The 20,683-nt window shown below is 42.3% G+C and overlaps 1 protein-coding gene across 7 annotated transcripts in view; it reads right to left on the bottom strand.

Annotated features, from left to right (window-relative positions):
- The window catches only part of AFF2 (AF4/FMR2 family member 2), a 468,843-nt gene that overhangs the window by 67,390 nt on the left and 380,770 nt on the right, over positions 1-20,683 (bottom strand). For all 7 annotated transcript variants that reach the window (XM_038588490.1, XM_038588488.1, XM_038588491.1 and 4 more), the window contains one exon: positions 20,298-20,335. In XM_038588490.1, coding sequence (XP_038444418.1) covers positions 20,298-20,335 — 38 coding nt within the window. The remainder of the gene's footprint in view (positions 1-20,297; positions 20,336-20,683) is intronic.

Here is a 20,683-nt window from a genome sequence, read left to right as displayed (position 1 = left end):
CGATTCTGTATCACACTTAGGTTGGCATCTATCTGGAAGTAGAAGCATCTGTGTATCTGAACTCACCCCCACACCCCACAACGAAACCCTAATGCCCCTGTGGGCGGGTGTTGGCACCCCCATTTTGGCATCCCCTACAGTGTCTTGCAGAGTAGAGGCTCAACACATTTCCATTCAAGTGCATCAAATCATACCGAATGCTTTTCCTGGGTGAGGGAGTAGCTGTCCAAATTATCTTCATTTTCATGATCCCATAAAAATCAGGCACTGTTCATCTAGATGGGAGCCATGACATACAGGTAAGAACTCTGAAGCTAAACATGTTTGCCTTCAGTGACAGGAAATCGATGCTTGCTAAAAGTACACATACACAACACATACACGCACGCACATGCACATGATAGTTTGTTGCTTTCTTTTTTACAACTCTCACTATTCTCATTTCATTAGCTGGTGGGTTTAATCATGGTTGTTGGTCATTAATTAGGTCCCTGAAGCAAATCAAAATGTGTGCAGTAGAGTTTCAGTTTTGAGTTCTCACAGTTGCCCTTCCACCTTAAGAGGATTTGAGGCTCAGCCATCTATAGAAAGGTGAGATTCAATTCACTTTCTATAGAAAACTCTAAAATATGGGGGGTCGTTTCTAATGTTATTCTATCTACGTCAATAGAGCTGAACTCTTAAATATAATTAGACCCATTTAGCTGCTGGCAATTGCCAAAGTCTAAGCTGTGGCTCCCTTTTGACATATTCCATTTTCTCCATGACAGATAAACAGCCCAGAGAATCACCCCTAACCTCCTTTTTCTGTAACAAATCCATGCAGACGGTCCTCTTCCCTCTAAGGGCTAGATAACAGCCTCATAAACACGTGCCGACAGAGAAGCTTCTGGTTGGCTTTAGAAAGTGATTTGGGACCCTGCGACAGGGAGTGTTTGGTACATGGCAGACTCCCTGGCAGAGAATAAAATCCTTCTAGGCAGAGGCTATATACATCCTACAAAGCAAATAATCATGTGTTTTCCTAGGAGTTGAAGTATTTTTCGATTCCCTATGCTCTATCTGTGGGACCCCATTCAACTCTGCTAATGCACACTGCGATTTTTAACACATGCCCATATTTGATCTGTCACACATGCTTTGTTTTTACTTACTAGTAAGTTAGACATGGTTTGCTGTGTTTCAGTTTCCATATTTTAGCAAACAGTAGTATAGTTTAATATTCATGCACTTAGAGTTTAATATTCATGCACTTAGCTCTTGCACCATAAAGCTGGACCTCGGAAGTCATTTATTTGTCAGGAAATCACCTTTTAACCAGGTGCTTTTGGCAATTCAGCGACAAAACCCCTTGTGCCAGGCATACAGCCACATAAAGTACAAAAGTAAACCATTGAATCATCAACTCTACAAGGTCGGATAAAAGCAATCTATAATTGTATCAAACCATAATTTCATCTATTACATATGGGCCGTCGTGGTACAGATTTGGTTTTGAGGCATAAATTCCCCATAGTTGCTGGTATGTGAATGGCATTATTTGTTTCATTATCTTAGAAATGTCTCTGTGCTTTATAAGGGGCACCTGTGTAACAATGAGCATGGTGAGGGCCAAAGGACATTAATGCACAAAGAGTGCCAGCCAATTGCTTGCTCCGGCTTTAAAATCTGTCAGTGAAATCTGGCAGAGTCATGTGCTTTCCATAATAAACTTGTTCCTCCGCCCGTGGCTGTTGGATCTCCACAAGCCAATGTGCTGTTCTGAGTTTGAAGCAAGAGAATATACCTTGGCCAAGAGGAAGCATTGTAATGAATAATGAATGCCCTCTCCCTTTTGCTGGTAGGGAGGGAAAAGGATGGGAGTGTTCTTCATAGATGACTGACTCTGAGTGGCAGGCAGAAGGTTGGAGAACAGAGATGGTAAGTGGCCAATGATTCAGAATCAAGTGTTGGTGGGGAGCCTGGATGGCTCCGTTGGTTGAGTGTCCGACTCTTGATTGTGGCTCAGGTCATGATCTTGGGGTTGTGAGATCGAGCCACATTGAGCTCCATGCTCAGCGGGGAGTCTGCTTGAGGTTTCTCTCTCTCCCTCTTTCTCTGTCCCTCCCCCTACTCTCTCTGTCTCTTAACATCTCTCCAATGAATAAATAAATAAAATCTAAAAAAAAGAAAGAATCAAGTGTTGGTGTTTTGCTGAGAACATCCTAATAACTGGGAAATGAGTAGGGATGTCTGGCTGTCCATTAATGAATAGCACTGAGGTGTCTAAACCCCATTGGCAAAATCATTCTAGTATCTGAAGAGACAAAGGGAGGGAAAAGAAAGTCCTCAGATGTGAACTACTTTTCACTATTTTCTTATTTTTCCAGGGAACGTAAGAGAGTAAGATAAAGCAGATTCACTCAGTTCCCCAAAACCAAACTATAATCCATGAGGACCAAATGGTGCAGCATTTGAATTATTCTTTAGCCACAAATTAGCACCTCTTAAGGGCTTCATGTTTTTGAGCCATTGATTTTTGATAAATCCTGATTGGCAAATGTGAGAACAGATGTAGGTGTGCCAGATGGTTTTTCCAGACTTACTCAGGTCTAACTGCCAGACTTTGGGCCAACTAAAGCTGAGAAAATAAAAGAAATAATTTATTCTCTTTCTCCTGACTCTGGGGACCGCTCTCTCTGTGCCCAGCAGTTCTTGCACTGCATGCAGTACCATCCATTTGGGAGAGAATCACTTATTCAACTTCCTGAAATAGACCAAAAGAGGGAAAACAGCAAATAGTTTCAAAAAATTAAAAGATGCTGAAAAATGGCAAAAATACCAATTATCAGCTATCCAAGATTTTATGAGAAAACGCTTGATTCCTTTGAGCCAAAAACAGTGTTTACAGTTGCAGCAATGAAAATTCTAATTTTGTGCTCTAATGAACACAAAACAATCCATACTCAACCTTGGCAAAACTTATAATGACTGTGTAATTGAAGTGACTTTGTCATATTAAAATGTTTCATAAAATTACAGAAAACTGCCAAGAAGTAAGAACACAGACTGCGAAGCCTTGGCTATGTGATACAATAGCCACACCGCCCCCCTGTTTTGTAAGTAGAATGAATCAGTTTATGGAATTGAAGAACACCATTCATATTTCACACCAGCTTACCAAGCCATAAGATGTTAGATGCTTTTGAGAAGGATTCACATGACGTAGTTGTTTTATTCTAAGCATTAAATATCAAGTCATAATTTACTTTTAGTTGTAATATCTCCAATATATTTAAAATACTATTAAATTCTTCCTCAGTATATTGGAATATAAAAAAAGGGAAGGCTTTCCCCTTTTCTTGGTGACATTCCCTAGTCCGAGTCAACTAGTTGGTCTCAAGCATAATGGATGCTCTGGGGAATCACAGCCTCCAGCATGGTTGTAAGAAAAATCGCAATCACGGTGATTCATGAGGGAAAACACACAGATTTGGAGATAACCTTGGTTCCACCCAGGTTGAGACTTTTGGAAAGTTGTGAGGCCTAATTCCCAATCCCATTCTCTTGGGGCTCTTAAATTCAGAATTGGAAATATACACTTCTACACCGAGCTAAGGCTTTTTGTCTTCGTGTCCCATATGTGAAGTCCAAATACTGGCTCAGGGGTTGCCTTCTAAACTAAGAGGCGGTGTCTACAGAAGTAAAGTGAAATTTAAAAATGTGTTAATTGGAACCCAGAACAGTCAAAGCAACCTTGGAAATGAAAAAAGTTGGAGGAATCCCAGTTCTCAATTTCAAAATCTACTACAAAGCTACAGTAATCAAGATGGTGTGGTATTAAAATAAGAATAGATATATAGATCAATGGAACAGAAATAAGGCCCAGCAGTAAACTCTCACATTTATGATCAACTGACTTTTGACAATGGCCTCAAGATAATTCAATAGGGAACGAGTAATAGTCTTTTCAACAAATGATGCTGGGACAACTGGATTTCTATATGCAAAAGAATGAAGTTGGACCTTCACCTCAGACCATACATAGAGATCAACTCAAAACGGATCAAAAAATTTGGGGATCCCTGGGTGGCTCAGCGGTTAAGTGCCTGCCTTTGGCCCAGAGCATGATTCTGGAGTCCTGGGATCGAGTCCCATGTCGGACTCCCTACATGGAGCCTGCTTCTCCCTCTGCTTGTGTCTCTGCCTCTCTCTGTGTGTCTCTCATGAGTGAATAAATAAAATCTTAAAAAAATGGATCAAAAAGCTAAAAATAAGGCCTAAGAATGAAAACTCTTTTGTATATCATATGCCTGATAAGGGACTTGTAGCTGGGATATATAAAGAATTATTACAAATAAATAATAAAAACACAGGACCTGAATAAATATTTCTCCAAAGATACAAAATTGGCTCTAAGCACATGAAAAGGTGCTTAACATCATTAGTCATCAGGTAAATGTGAATCAAAACCACAATGAGTTCTCTCTTCACACCTACTAGGATGGCCATAATCAAAAGACAGATAAAAACCAGCGTGGGTGATGTTGTCAAAAAAATGGGAAGCCTCATATACTGCTGGTGAGAATGTAAATGGAACGGCCAGTCTAGAACACAGTCTGGCATGATCTCAAAAGGCTGAACACAGAGTTACCATATGACTCAGCAACTCCACTCTTAAGTATATACCTAAAAGAGCTGAACAACATATGTTTACACAAAAACTTGTGCACCCATGTTCACAGCCACATTGCACACAATAGACAAGAGGTGAAAACAACTTAAATGCCTATCAGTTGACAAATGGACATACATGATGTGGTCTATCCATAAGATGGAACAATATTACTCAGCCATAAAGAGGAATGAAGTACTGATTCATGCCCCTTGCCCTTCACCTTGAAACCATTATGCTAAGTGAGGAAAACCACATAAGAGCACACTTATATGGGATGCCAAGAATAGACAAATCCATAGACAGAGTGGTAAGGGCTGCGTGGAGGGAAGAATGGGGAGTGATGGCTCAATGGGCTCAGGGTTTCCTTCCAGGGTGATGGAAATGTTCTAAAATCGATTGTGATGATTGTCACACAAATCTGAAAATACACTAAAACCCACTGAACAGTATGCCTTAAATCATTAAATTGTATGTTATATGGAGCATATCTCAAAATAGCTGTTTAAAAGATTGCATTATCACCTCAAAAATTCCACTTTCTATGGCGTGAAGAAAGTTTTAAGAGAGCAAACAGACATTACAGGGGATGCTGATCTAGATGACATGGGTATTCATATTTAGTGAACTCATTAGACCATAACTCCAATTTTCTAGTTCACATGATCTGCTTACAGTGTGGCTCTGGCTTCAAGACTCTGTTCAGGACCACTGGCTACTGATTCAGACTAGTGGCCTCTTTAGAGGCCTCCTTGGCAGGCTGGTGAACCTTCTAGGTTATGTCCCAGGAGCTCCATATACCAATGGTAGGTTGGCTACAGAGACTTCTGTTTCTGGCTCATGGGGCTGTCCTCAAGTGAGAATTACTTTGCTACTGACTTGACATCATTAATGCAATCCAGCTTTACCTACTGCAGCATATCTCAAAGTAGATTGTGAGATTCCATAGCCAAAAGCCTTCTAGGTCAAACGAGCTTGGGAAGCACTGCAGTAAACTACATTTCCCCCTCACAGAGATGCACAACATACATTAGAACATTAAGGGCTCAAAGTCAACCTTAGGAGAAAACTTTTTTAACCCAGCATTTCCCATACTTATTTGACAATTCTTCACCACACACATACACCCATGTACAAATACCTGTTTTGTCTCCTGAATAACCTATTAACATCCTTTAAGACACTCTCCATAGACCACACTTTGGGGAAAAGCTAATTTAGCCCATCAAATTAGCCAGAGGAAGAGAGAATCATGATCTTGAAGCTAAACTTTAAAAATATGAACATGTAGGCACAACACTCAAATCCTTAGAATAGCGTTTCCTGACCTTTTCCACATCTTGGTCCACAAAAGAATGGTATGGTTTGCAATCAACAGACTCCATGGCTCCTGGGCCCTGCCACCCCAAGGATTACAAGGATCAATATATCAGCATTTCTGTCATCTATGCCACTAAGGAGTGGTGGGGAAGTTCTGCTTTGTACAGTCTATCACAAAACCACCCAAATTCAATTCTTTTCATGTTTAAGAATGAGCATACAAGTGGTGGAGGTGATACCTGACTTCTCTGGACATTGGAGTATTTGTACAGATATCACCGGAAAGTTTTTCCCATCACTGTGAGACTGACTATGGCTTTCTTGAGGTGGGAGGAAGCAGGTAGAGCAAAGGGGTGATTTAACAAACTACAAAATCCAGGAACAGAACTGGATACTTTTAGGAAATCAGACTGGTCATTATCACATCTAAGCACCTAGAACTTTGTCCCTTCTTTATCGAGATAAAATTGATATATGATGTGGTGTAAGTTTAGGGTGTACATGATGATTTGATAGACTATATTGCAAAATGAATACTCCAATAAGTTCAGTTAACACATTCATCACCTCACATAGTTACCATTTGTATGTATGTGGTGAGAACTTTTAAGATCTACTCTTTTAGGGGAGCTTGGATGGCTCAGTGGTTGAGTGTCTACCTTTGGTTCAGGGTGTGATCCCAAGATCGAGTCCCACAGTGGGCTCCTTGCATGGAGCCTGCTTCTCCCTCTGCTTAGGTCTCTGTCTGCCTCTGTCTGTTTCTCTTTCTGTGTCTCTCATGAATAAATAAATAAAATCTTTTAAAAAATTTACTCTTTTTAACGACTGTCAGGTATACAATACAGCATTATTAACTATAGTCGCCATGCTGTGCATCAGGTCCCCAGAAGTTATTCATCTTATAAGTGGAAGTTTGTACCTTTTGACCACCTTCACCCTTTCCCCACGCCCTGTCCCCCGGCAAGTACCAATCTATTCTGTTTCTATGAGTCTGGGTTTTATTAGATTCCAAATATATAAGTGAGATCACACGGTATTTGCCTTTCTCTGTCTTGTTTCACTTAGTATAATCCCTTCAGGATTCATCCATGTTGCTGCAAATGGCAGGATTTCCTTCTGGTGTGTGTGTGTGTGTGTGTGTGTGAATAATATTCCATTACATATCACATTTTCTTTACTCATTCATCTCATGTCTTAGCTATGGTGAAGAATGCTACAATGAACACAGGGGTGCAGCTAGCTCTTTGAGATGGTGACTTCATTGCCTTCAGCTCTGTTCCCAGCAGTGGGATCGCTGGATCGTACAGTAGTTCCCATTTGAATCTTCTGAGCACCCTCTATGCTGGTTTTCATAGCGGCTGCACTAATGTACACTCTCAACAGTGCATGAGACTCCCTTTTCTCCACACCTTTGCTGACCCTTGTTATCTCTGGTGGTTTTTATGAGAGGACACTACGAATAGTTCTCATTGTGCTGTCTGCACAGGAATCTTGGTTATTTGGAAGTTCTAGGTGCTCACTGTTGGTAACTGAGTGCCTACCCCTGTTAGTCAACTGTTTGTGGCCGAGCCATTGAAGGAGGATTAGATTATACCTGGCACTGTTTCTTATCAGGGGCATTCACTCTCTCCTAATTCCTTGAAAATCATCTTCTCTACATCTGATAGTTCTGTTAACCAAATCATTTTGATTAACTGGAACACTGCTTTCCCCAGGCCTGTCAAAAGTCAAAAGCAGAAATATAACTTTTTTTTTCAAACACAGAGATTTTGTTTTTATCATTCATTGGCCGCATTATTCTTGTTTGGGGAGAATTTGAGTTATATTTATGATTTTTGTGGCAGTAAAAATTATTTGAAAAATCAGATTTCAGGGGGTTTCACAATATACTTTCACCTGAAAGACAAATCCAATTTGACATGAAGTTTCATTACAAAGAAACTGTTACATGTGATGACACTGGTTATTGAAAATTGAAATGAAGTGAGGGGAAGCTAACACCAACGTGTATGAGATTCTGCTTTCTTTGAATGACACAAAAAACTCAATATATCTAATCATCTCTGTTATGCCCACTGGGGAACTCAGCTCCCGTAATATTGCACAAGGTTTTTTCCTTGATTGCTGGAAACCCAACTACTAAGCCATATGCCACTGACATCGGGACTTAAAAAGCTTTGTGTGTCTGTTGGATCATGGGAATCGTTTTACTTTTCCTCTCTTGGTTAAAGTAAATAATAGTAATAATCTGGGCACAAAACTCATAAAAGAAGGGTGCCAACCAGTCAGCACACACCAGCAGTTTGGCTTCTACACTGAGTGTCTGAATGATTTCAAACCCAGCAGTAGGCATTAAGCCCATCGCCCCTGATCAAGTTTTCCTGTGCTCCGATGAGTGGCCCAAGCATGGAGACTATTAATGGCAGCACAATAGGGGGAATTAGCTCTCTCCTACCTACTGTAGGTTTTGCCTTAGAAACTAGAGGACTACTGCCTCTTGGGGGAGGAGTATTCCCTCTGCTCTGCTTCTTTCTCTTGCACATTAAACTATACTTTCTGGCTTCCTCCACCCAACTCTTCTGTCTTCATGAATCAAATCAGCTTTCAAGGACCTTTCCTTCAGCCTTCAGAGTCAATGTCACCCCAGGGTTACCAGAGTCCCCTGGTGTGTGGCCTTTCTATCAGTTTTCTCCTTCCCTGCTTCTGTTCTAGACGCTCCATATATTCCATCTATAATATTCTCAATTTCCACTTGGGGGAGGAGTCTGAGAGCTGGGATACATTTCTGAATTGGGGCCTCCTGGTTAGTTGTGCTGCACTGCTCTATCCAGATAACTCTGGATCCTTCTTATAGTTAACACAGTCAACAAGCAGGAAATTATTTGATAGATGAGCCATGCCTACAAAAGTAGCATGTCAGTTTTAATATGCAGCATCACCCTCCTCTCCCCCTTATCCTACCCTCCATAATTCTCCCCTGACATGCACCCAGAATCTTTGAGGACTTAAATCATGACACAAAATGGTTTTATGGTAAGTAGGTGAAGTAAAACTACAGTGAGTCCGGCCACAACTAGTAAAACATTTCATGTGCATATTAAAAGCTACAGTTTGATTACCGACTTGTTAGCCAGTAAGTCCCCAACACAATTCAAAGTAAATTTCCCTAATATGTCTAGTTATTCTACTCTTCCTGAAGGCTCGCTACTGAACGTGCTGCCTAAAGGAACAGAAAGATCAGGAACCCGAACAGCATGGGCCTGGATAGCGTGCCACTGGCACCAGAAAATAGCCTGCCCCATACAAAGTTTCCTCTGGAGTACGTTCCTCATCCAGAGGTGATTTTCCAATAAAATCAGCCTCGATTATTGCAAGCATAAGAGCAATCCCCGAGGGAGGAGATCAGGCAATTCAATTCTAGGAAATGCTGTATGAGGCAAAATTAACCTTGGAGCAGTGTTATTTCCTGAAACCTGGTCTTGTTTCTTTTCTTTTCTTTTTTTCTTTTCTTTTCTTCTCTCTTTTTTTTTCATACACATCGATATAAAGTGAGGGAAATTTTTTCAAGCCTGTCATGGAGATGTGACCAAAGGACTCAATTACAGCACTTACATATTCATGACAATAACAAGTAAAAGAAAGCATGTTTACTTTTACCATTCCTTGGAGTTACTGCCTAAACCCTTGTGGCTGGAAATGTCTGTGACTCTGTGTATCAAGCCCTGCTGAAAGACCAGCAGAGCCATCCAGCTCCTGGGACAATCGGCCCATGGGGAGTTACTGGAAACTTCTTCATGCTCTGATGGTGAAGTATGATGGGAAGGAGGAAGAGGAGATAGGGGGCTTCTCAGACTCCCCAGCTGTAGGCAGAGGGCAAGTGTGGGTGTTTTGCTACTGGCTGCTCTGTGTCCCATCCCGCTAATTTCTGAGCATCAGAGTGGCCTTTCAAAAATAGGAAATAGCATGTGTTGTCAGTTGTTCGCTTAATAACCTTTCTGATTACTTGTCCCACAGTGACAAAAAATGTGCTTTCTGTCATTCTTGAAAATGCTTAATGACCTCTCATGCAACCACCCACGCATAACCCCAACTCATAGGAAAGCCAACATCTTTACCCCTGTGCCCTCCCTTCAAAATTAAGAGAGGGAATATATCCTGAGTTGGAAGGTGGGTATAGACCAGAGGAATGAATCATCTGTGAGGTGAAATTCCAGCGCTGTCAAGATAGGAACTGGAACTTTAAAATGCCTCAGAGTTAATCCAGTATGGAACACAGACTATTTTAAAAGAACGCTTGGTTCCTTTCCAGAAAAAGTTAGTAACTCACGTGAGGGTGAGTGAGGAGTTCAGCAATTGTCCACAGGGCTGTGTGAAACAGGCTTACTCTAAAACCAAACTCATACACCTACCGAACTCGGATGGCTGAACTTCAAAGTCCCCCTCCCAAGATACCTGCACTCATTCATTCAACAAATATTGAGATCCTACTGCATGCCAGATACTGTTCAGGTGCTAGGGTTATAGTGGCGTGTACAAAGTTCACACCCATATGGACTTTACATTCTTGTGGGAAGTGACCCTTGAAAACAGAGATGACAGCTCACTACACAGATGAATCTGACAGACAAATACAGTATATTAACTGCTAAAGTGGAAAAAAAAAAAGGAGGCCAAAGGGGATGGTGAGGGTACATGTGGGAGCAGTCGCTATTTTGCATGGGGTGCTTGTCCAACGCTGTCACTCTTGCACAACGCCTTTAAAACTCCTCTTGGGGGCATTCAGTATCCACAAGAGAAAATCACTCTTATTTTGAAGCAATATGCATGTTTATTTCCCTACTGACCACTTTTTCAAGTCAAGGCTCTGAGTCCCCATCTTGGGATAGTTTTCAAAAGTTAAACCCTCATTCCAGGATTTAGCACCCATTGCTAAGCGCCGGCAGAAGAAGGTCACACGTGTGTGACCAGTGGTCTGCAAGTTGATCTCCCAACAGGCTTTGTACAACGGCATCCCTGCATCTCTGTCATTGTAGGCCAGCCCTCATTTGGGTGGATTTAAAAACACATAGCGCATTTTGCTAGTTGCTGCATACATGTTAACAGGTGTTTCCACGGTGCTAGGAAACAGCAGGGTGTTCTGTCGCCTTTAAACATCCTCCCCTATGATCTTGTTTCAGTCATGTCAAATCCATTTGGGGAAATGGGCAAGGTTTGATCTATATCTGAGCAGTGTAGTCCATATGTGTAGAGAGTGCATACACACATCCACACCTATGTTTTTTCTAAGATTTTTTTTATTTATTCATGAGAGACACAGAGAGAGAGGAGAGAGAGAGAGAAAGACAGAGAGAGAGAGAGAGAGAGAGAGAGAGAGAGAGACAGACAGACAGGCAGAGGGAGAAGCAGGCTCCAGGCAGGGAGCCCGATATGGGACTTGATCCCAGGACCCCAGGATCATGCCTTGGGCAGAAGGCAGATGCTCAACCTCTGAGCCACCTAGGTGCCCCCACACCTATCTTTAAAGCAGGGTGGTGAGCTTGTCTAATTTGCTGAGTAAACTCATGCATCTTGAAGCAAGTGAAACCTTCACTTAGCTAGTATTGGTAGTGACCTATATCTCTAGGGAGTGGGAGAGAGATGAATAAGATGTGCTCCTAGCATAGGTGCTATGATTAGTAGATTCCTGGCAACTCAGCCTGCAGGGTCTGATGATGCAGAGCCAGTGAGTATAAAGAAGCCCCCCCGACTACCCTGGGCTTCCAGGGAAGTGTGCAGTCACGTGCTCCCTGAAGCCACCAAAAAAATAAGCAAAAAGCCACAAGACTTTTCTGAAATATTTTCACCAACCACATGGAATGCATTTGTGGGAATATGGTCCTGGGAGAAGGAAAACAGTCAAATATTAGGGGGTGATGAGGACAGGGAAAACAGACACCAAAAAGAAAAAAAAGAAAGATTTCAGGACCTCTATAGTTAGGGCTGTTCCACCTGCCCATCACCAGTGCTTCCATCTTAGATTTAAATCACCATGGAGGTGGGTGGGGGGTGAGGGTGACTGGGTGATGGGCACTGAGGGGGCACTTGATGGGATGAGCACTGGGTGTTATTCTATATGTTGGCAAATTGAACACCAATAAAAAATAAATTTATAAAAAAAATCACCATGGAGCATGAGACCATATTGATGCACAAAGTATATAAATATGTGTGTATATATAAAACTGGGTCATAATGACATGCCATCGATCCCCATGCTGTAAATCCTACAAATGGAAACACTTCACTGTGGTAGGATTGTTTACCTTTATTATTATTATTATTATTATTATTATTATTATTAAATGTTGAGTTTCTAGACAACTGCTTTTGGTTTGGGAAAAAGCTTTAATAAAGCAGAAACTTTTTACTTCCTGTTTCAGTTCCTGGCCAAAGAGAGTCATCTCCATAGTTCTTCATTTCCCTCCTCACCCCCCGCCCCCAACAACTAGTAGTCAACTAAATGATAACTTATGACCCTAGGCTCCTGACTTTGAACATATTTTGTGGTCGATGGAGGGCTGATTTACTGTTTGAAGCCCCGTGTGTAGTTACCATGGGGGCATGCCTCATTTCCCTAGAAATCAAAATAGCCCTACTGTGCTTATGTCTGTGGCTGGTAAAAATACATTCAGAGAGAATTTTTATGTCTATGCAACAAATTCAGAAAATAAAGCTAGAATAATAGTGTTATGTGTCATGCCTAAAATACTAGATGTTTGAATAACGTGAAAGGAACTGTACGGAACCAAAATTTTTAAAAAAAACGTAAGAAACAATCGAAGGTGGATAAAGCCACAAGGGAACAGCCGGATGCTTAGAGGAACCCTACGTGAGCTGAGATTTACATAAAAGTCCACGGAGAGGGATTAGCCAGATCTAATCAGGAAGGATTTGACATGTCTATTTCTCCGCAAACAGTTTAAGAAGGGTGGATTCTAATCCCTCCCTAACTCTAACCTTTACCTTTCTAGAACAAAAGAATCCTTTTGAGCGTTTTCTTAGTTATGTCTACCTACATTGCACTGCTCTCCTCTTCTTGTTGAAAGTGGGACCCGGAGCTTTGGCAGCCTGATGCTTCGGGTGTCCTGGCACACACAGCTCTTCCTTTCCTTCTTTCCTCTCCTGCAATTCACGATCGTGCTTTCTAGAAGAGTGTCCCCTTCTCCTTGGATGCCTCTACCTACCAGACACTGCTCACAACACAGTTTCTGCTTTCTTCTCACCATGCTGTTTGCAAGTGTTGCTCGCTGTTCACCCCAGGGTTTCCTGCTGAGCCAGCGTGAGCCCACCCCAAGCAGGTGCTCACTTTGTTCCTCCACTTTATTCGCAGAGCATATCCACTCCATAGTGCGATGGGGCGTCTGTTTCCATATGAGAGTGTGAGGACCTCCAGGGCAGACACCGTGCCTTACTCACCTCCCCATCCACTGAGCCTGGAACCATCACGTTTATCAAAAGAACACATGTGCAGGGCTTGCTTGCATTTTGTGCGGATCCGCTATGTGATTTGGAGTTTGTGACAGCCTTCTGAAAGACTGCCGAGCAGTCACGTTAAAGTCAAATTCTAGCTATAACTCCTATGTACCAAAAAATGGGTTGGACTGTGTGAATGGATGAAAGGGTTGTCTGTTCTTGTCTAAGCAGTACATGCTTTAGAAGCAGAGAGTTAGAAAGTAAGACAGTGTTTTATAAAGTCCTGGATAAAGAAGTATTTTATGAATGCTGTTGCTTAAAAAGTGGCTTAACTTCCTTTAAAGTGGCTTGATCCCACATTTGGTGGCTTGTGTGAGGTCCCTCTGCTTCACCAATGGATGGGTGCTTTCCACATCCATTTCATCGCGAAAAAAAGGTGCTCCTAATACTTTTGAAAAGATCAGTGATGCTAATGAGACAAACCAACATGCTTGGAGTTTCGAAGAAACTCTTTCTTATTGATATAAAGTTACCAGAAGTGAAGGTGGCCTAATTGTCCAAGTGCCTGGAAACTTGCTGGTTCAGTAATTTTTGAAACAGTTGGTGCCATACTCTAAGAAAACCATACATGTTATGTAAACTTAGCTAATATGACTTTGAAAACCAACCACAAATTTTAAAGTGGACATGTGTGTCCCTAAGAGGTGACGAGAAAGAGGCAAAGGGTCCAAGGTGGAAAGAACGATCTGGCCCCTGGGGGCTCTGGGTAGTCTGCTCTCGGGATCTCAGTTGCCTTGTCTAGAACCACCTACATGACTCCACTCTGATTGCCAACAAAAATGGGGAGGAGCACCTGGGTGGCTCAGTGGTTGAACATCTGCCTTCAGCTCAGGTCATGATCCCGGGGTCCTGGGATTGAGTCCTGCATGGGCTCCCCGCACGGAGCCTGCTTCTCCCTCTGCCTATGTCTCTGCCTTTCTGTGTCTCTCATGAATAAATAAATAAAATCTTATTTAAAAAAGTCTTTAAAAAGGAGGATGTCCAGAAATCTGTGTCGTGTAGACGACTGCTGAAATCTTCTGCATCTGATTATAGCTAGTCCACTAGTGCACTGGGCTGAGTGCCTGCCAGAAAACAAGTGGGTCACAGATCTGACTCCGAGGGACCTAACCCTAAATGTCCATTCCCCTCACTGAGGACCGCCCCCAGGATAGTCCCAATTCATAAAAAACATTTAGAGTGTGAAACTGTAAAAGAGATATAGGAGATACTTTATCATTTCAGACTTGAGGGATTTCTTTCCTTTCCATGGTTGACTTTCTAAATCATCTGCTCATTTCATATATTCTTATCAGGGATGGATGTAAGTTATAAGGCCCTATGTTTTTCGAACTACCAGGCTCCCTTGTGGTCATTTTATCTCCCACGGACCTGAGCATCCTATTCTGTGTTCCATGAAGCACCATGTCAGGGAAGGCTGTCCTCTGGCTAAACACATTCGGGAAAACTTGAATAAGACAAAGTAAAACAGGCCTCTTGTTACAGGACTTCTTTGACCTTGCATTATTCAGACGTGCACAGGGGCACTCCAAGAAAGGGAGGTGATCATGTGTGCCAAACCTCTGTGGTGCTGGAACCTTTTATTCCTAAAGGAGATGATCCTGCAAGGCTAGTTTGTGGCACTTCACAGTACAGGATCCTTTGCCTTCTCAAGCCGAGAAGATGTGCTGATTCCAGTGACATGCTGCACAACTGTGCTGTGCATCTTTCCAAGAGCATCGCAAGACAAATGAACCCCAGCTGCAGAATTTTCTTTGGCTGTAAGGGGTCATCTAAATGACTCACCCCAATGTTCTTGGAGGCATGCTCATCTTCTCTCTAATGTATCTCTCGAAGGTTCTAATGATGTGGCTCTTTGGCCCTCATTTCACAAGCATATAAGGCAGAAATGATGGGAAAAGACATGGCGTGTGCCCGTGCATGTGTGTGAATAAACACGTGTATTATGTATGTGTTTCCAACATATGTGCTTGTATGCATCTATATCAAACTTGAACATCAAATATCTCCTAAAATAATTACAAAATAGGCATTCGAGCTTTGGCTTTTTTCAAGAGCTGGAATAACTGTATAAATCATATAGCTGAGGTCTGTAGCAAGGAAGGAACATGTCCAATTTCACACCACAAGCTAGTGTTAGATTAAGGAGTAGATCCCAGGTCTATGGACTCTTTGTTTATGTTTAATAATAGGGGACTCAATGGTGACTCAGTCATAAGTTAGGGTTCTTCACCACTATCAACTCCACCGAGCTAATCTCTCTCATCTGGATAAGCCCTGAGGTCCCTAAGTGACCATTTCTGAGCCTTGGTTTCCAACCTGACTTTTCGCTGCCACCTCAGCACCAATGGCTCAAACCAACAGTCTTTAAAGAATCTTGGTGTGAATGCCCTCCCCCCCCTACCTTCTCCAATATTGCTAACTGGAAGCACCTTCTGTCCTTAGAGCTTCACTAGTACTTTATCTGTTTCCTACTTAATGAACATCTCTATCTTGTATTTAGTTTTTTACAAACTGATTTTATCCCTCCTACTGGACTCTAAACTCCTCGAGGGTAAGACCTGTGTCAGATTTATTTTTAATTCCCTCAGCATCTATCACAGTTCCCGGAATGCTGTAGATTCTCAATAAATATTCATTGGATGAATAAATGAATAATGCACAAACACCACGGTCAGGACAATCTTTGTGGCTATTTGTCATTTTCAATAATGAAACCACCGTATCTGGAAGATGGATTGGTTCTTAAATAAAGCTGTAATTTCCTAAGCAGAGTGGATTCTGATCCTGATTTGTGAAAGACAACAACTACGTTGTTTAACGTTGTTAAAGTGTAAAAGCAAGGAAGAATGTTATGCTTGACAACTGTGCTCTCGCCCGCCCTCCCTCCTTCTCCCTCCCTCCCTTTCCCTCTCTCTCTTTTGGTAACAGATGTCAACCTCGGTTAGATTCAACTCAACTTATTAGTGCATGGCTTTTAGCCAAAAGCAATTCACATTTGCAGAAGTGTACTATCACATATGTCTTAATAACAGAAATGTGTTTTTAAAAAAATGTATGTGATAAGTCACATATGGTAGAAGAAATCTGTACATCTCTCAGGCCTTGTTGTCACAATGAAAGCTTGAAGATAATTGCCGCAGAACATTAACATACAAGTGAAAGTCTCTCTGACACATTAAAGAGCCACAGTTTGAACATACTAATCAAGCTTTGATACCGGCACGGCTCCAGTAGACTGAGAAATACACCAGCATCTCTTGTCCTGATCACTGATCTTAAGAACATTCAATTTTGATTCTTACCCTCAGAGTAATATTTAATGTTTCAAGGTAAAATCATTAGTGTATCCAGGTACATTATGTGCTTACATTCACTAAGCATATATTTTAATTTCTCCTTTATATGGAGTGTAATTAATGTGTACCACAGTCTCTCTATGGTGATGAGAGAAGCTTACAACCATGAAGGTATTAAAAGTAAATTGAACAAGTAGTTGAGAAATAGGGAGGAGGAGGTGAACCTTTAGAGAGGGAAACAGACAAACAAAATGGATATTGTGAATCATTTACCATGGCTGTAATGGAAAGTTTGCTTAGCCTGAGTTAGATCTTGGGGAGTAACAGAATTTTAGAACATGCATATGCCTTTTGCAAGCCATCCATCCACACACAACTTGGAAGATGAGAAGTAGGCTCTGGCTCTGTGTTCACTGGCTTCTGAGGCATCACCGCCCTGTCACTGGATCTCATCCCCGTAATGACTTCAAATATGGTAAATTTGGAGTGGCCTCTTTGCTCTGAATGAGAATTGGGTGTACATTGGCCCCAGAAAGTCCAGAACACAGGAAAAGGGCTTGGTCAATGCCTGCTCAATGTTTTAAACCAAAAAAGACAGAGGGGTGATAGTTAAACCCTTACAGCCATGGAAAAGCTCACTCTCTGTGCCTTCTTCTACCTGAAACTAGAGCAAAGGTTGGCAAACTTTTTCTGCAATGGGCCAGAGAGGAAATAGTTTCAGTTTTGTGGCTTGTACTGTCTCTGTCACAACTCATCCCTGCCACCATAGCACAAAAGGAGCCACAGACAATATGGAAACAAATGAGCGTGCCGTGGCGTGCCAATGGAGCTTTTTTATAGACACTGAAATTTGAATTTCATATGATTTTCACATGTCACAAAAGATTCTTTTGATTTCTTTTCCCCAACCATTTGCCAAACTCTGCACCAGAGGATGACATCCAATCACACATATGATCATCTGCACCAATCTGTGTTCAGGCTTTGGTTGTAAATGCCTCCAGACCTCTGCTTTTCTGGCAAGACTGTACACACTTTCCATTGTAAACTCAATCATATGTTCATTCTTGCATACGAGAGCAAGCCGGCACCTGATCAGGGGCAAAGTAGTGGGAATGAACCGGGGCAGTGTAGGGAGCATTTTACCCATGGCGTAAGTCGAGAATAAGAGGGTCATGGACACCTTGATCAGGTACAAAGCGTGGCCCCTTCTGGTCCAACACTCTAGTGTAGGGCCACCAGTCTCATTAAGCCTCCAGGCCAGGATCCTGGAAGGCCCATTCTTTGGGATGTGTCCAATTTGCTTCCCTGTTCATTTATTCAGGAAAACATTTATTTGGGTTCTTAGTGCACTGTGGGTAAGTGGAATTCTTGGCTAGACCTCAGAAACAGAAAGAGGACCACTCTGCATAAAACTTCACAAGACTATGCTTCTGCTCTGCTCTCAGGCAGTGTATATGAACCATGCTCTGGCATCTCTGTCCCTGAGCTGAGGTCTCAAGGAGGTTCCCTTCTTCAAGCGCCCAGTGGTTGTGACTGGGAAGGTGGGTCAGGCATCGTGAGCCTGCTTGCAACAGGACGCCTGAATGCACGTGGAGAACAGTACCTTATTTAGTTAGAAGACGATTCTAAACATCTACCAGTTGATTGTGGCTAAGGCTTATAACTAAGCAGATTTGCAGATAGATTTAAAAGTACAAAGCTCATATTCTATTACTAATCCTTTGGTTCTTCTAGTTTTCCTGTTTGCTCTTTATAATAGTCCATAAAATGCCAGATGTTAAATAGAGTCTGTACTGTGAATTAACCAGAGCTCCTCAAAAGATATAATTGTCTGGAGGGTCGAATCCTGCCAAGGAGCAGAGACAAAACTGGTCCCACAAAACTGGGCCACTGGAGTCTGATTTTGTGTAGCTCCACATACTACCAATGGGTGGTTCTGCACATGCCCACACAGAGCTTGGGGCTTACTTCCTACAGGGAGGGCTTGAACTTGGGGATGTTTGTCCCACTGAGGCCTGGGTTTACACTCTTCCAGCTCTTGCCCCATCTCTTGTGACCTGGGGCACACATTTGCACATAGGTAGACTGGAGGGAAGGGTGCAATCGGATTAGGGGAAAGACGATCACTAATGGCCCACCCAGGGACAGGCAGCCCTGGCTTTGGCCTCATTAGCACCATCCTCTAATCCTGCCACAGGCGTGCAGTAGAGAAGCCTTCAGGGCACAGCCAGAAAAGAAATCAGGCTGCAGAGAAGATTTCAACCCCAATCAAATAACCAGACAACAGCTACCAGAAATACTCCCATAGGATGACTCTAGCATAACATATCTCCAGACTTCAGATGCTCCTCCAGAGGCTACAAAAGCCGATAAGGACTATTTCGTGGCCTATGGAAAATTAAATCTTTTTTTTAATTTTTATTTATTTATGATAGTCACAGAGAGAGAAAGAGAGGCAGAGACACAGGCAGAGGGAGAAGCAGGCTCCATGCACCAGGAGCCCGACATGGGAATCGATCCCGGGTCTCTAGGATCGCGCCCTGGGCCAAAGGCAGGCGCCAAACCGCTGCGCCACCCAGGGATCCCTGGAAAATTAAATCTAAAAAGAAAGTATACAGAACCTTTTGGAAAAATGAATTAGAGCTTGGATTTAATGGTGTGCTAAACACTACCCTAGTGCTTTGGAAAAGCAGCCTTCTTGTCATTGGTATTAGCTAATCCAGTCTCCCAGAAACTATTAAAATTTAATGCACTCCCCATTTTGGCATTTGGTGCTCACTACAACGGAAGTTGGCGATTATAAATTAATACGAAGCTCCCAGAGATGTGATATTGCGAGGCCTACGATAACCCAGCAAAGAGAGTAGGACTTCCCTAGGCCACACGGCTGGTGGGCCTGGTCTGCATAACACCATAATCAGATGCCACAAACCCAAATGACAAGACAAACAGCCTTCTTAATTTGAAAGTCTCCCCTGTGGAAGACTTTCCAAGGATGTCTAAGATGAACTAGATTTAAAAGAGTGCTGTGCTGCTTGTTTATAATTTAAGAGTGTCCCATAAAACGCCCTGGAAAGAGCTCTTGATGCCAAGGCGCCAAACCTCCCCACGTGGCTGGAAATCACTTGGCGCATTTTCAGCCATTTCAGTCTCTGTCATAGGTCCAAGGTTTGCAATTAAAAATATAATCTTTTTAGCATGTGCAAGACCCAAAGGTTTGAAGTACCATGCATTGAATAGGATTATAATAGTCTTTGGCAGCTCTTCATGGATGGCACATATTAATTTATGTAAACTGGGCACAACTTGGGGCACTTCCCCATCAGAACCACAGGCAAAAATAAAATCAAAATCAAAGCTGGCCCCTGCTCAATAGGAGATTTGGGTTTTGGTTTTAGGTAGTTTGTTCATTCCCCTTGGTTTGTTTTCGTTTTTCAGTCGAGGTCTCTTTTGACACACGCACAGAGTCCATTTAAATTAAAATTTCCAAATAATAAAAAATAACTTACTTCACAGGATTATTCTTAGGTTTTGCCTTTTCAACAGCCTGTAAACAGAAGGAAAAAAGGCAATTAGACAACATTAGCAGGCATAATCTTCGTAACTAGTTACCAAAACGATAAGCAATATAGAATGCTCTTCCGAAACATAAGGACCTAACTGAAGCAGGCTGCTTGCAATAAGCAGACTGGAGACACAGAACACAATTTCCTTTCCCAAGGCACATGGTTACCTGTCCAAGTGCAGCTTTCAGACACAGATACTCATTCCTCTCTGCCTGCCTCACACTCAGATCTTAGCGCCTGGGTGGGCCTGTTTGGGTCGTTTTGACACAGTGGGGAGTCAGGTGTGGCAGTCAGGGGGGGTGGGCGCGGAGAAGGTGGTGGTGGTGGGA

This window comes from Canis lupus, chromosome X (genome assembly GCF_011100685.1).
Source record: "Canis lupus familiaris isolate Mischka breed German Shepherd chromosome X, alternate assembly UU_Cfam_GSD_1.0, whole genome shotgun sequence".
Classification (NCBI taxonomy): Eukaryota; Metazoa; Chordata; class Mammalia; order Carnivora; family Canidae; genus Canis; species Canis lupus.
The sequence above is the reverse complement of the archived record's forward strand: the minus strand, read 5'-3'. Positions and strand labels throughout refer to the sequence as shown.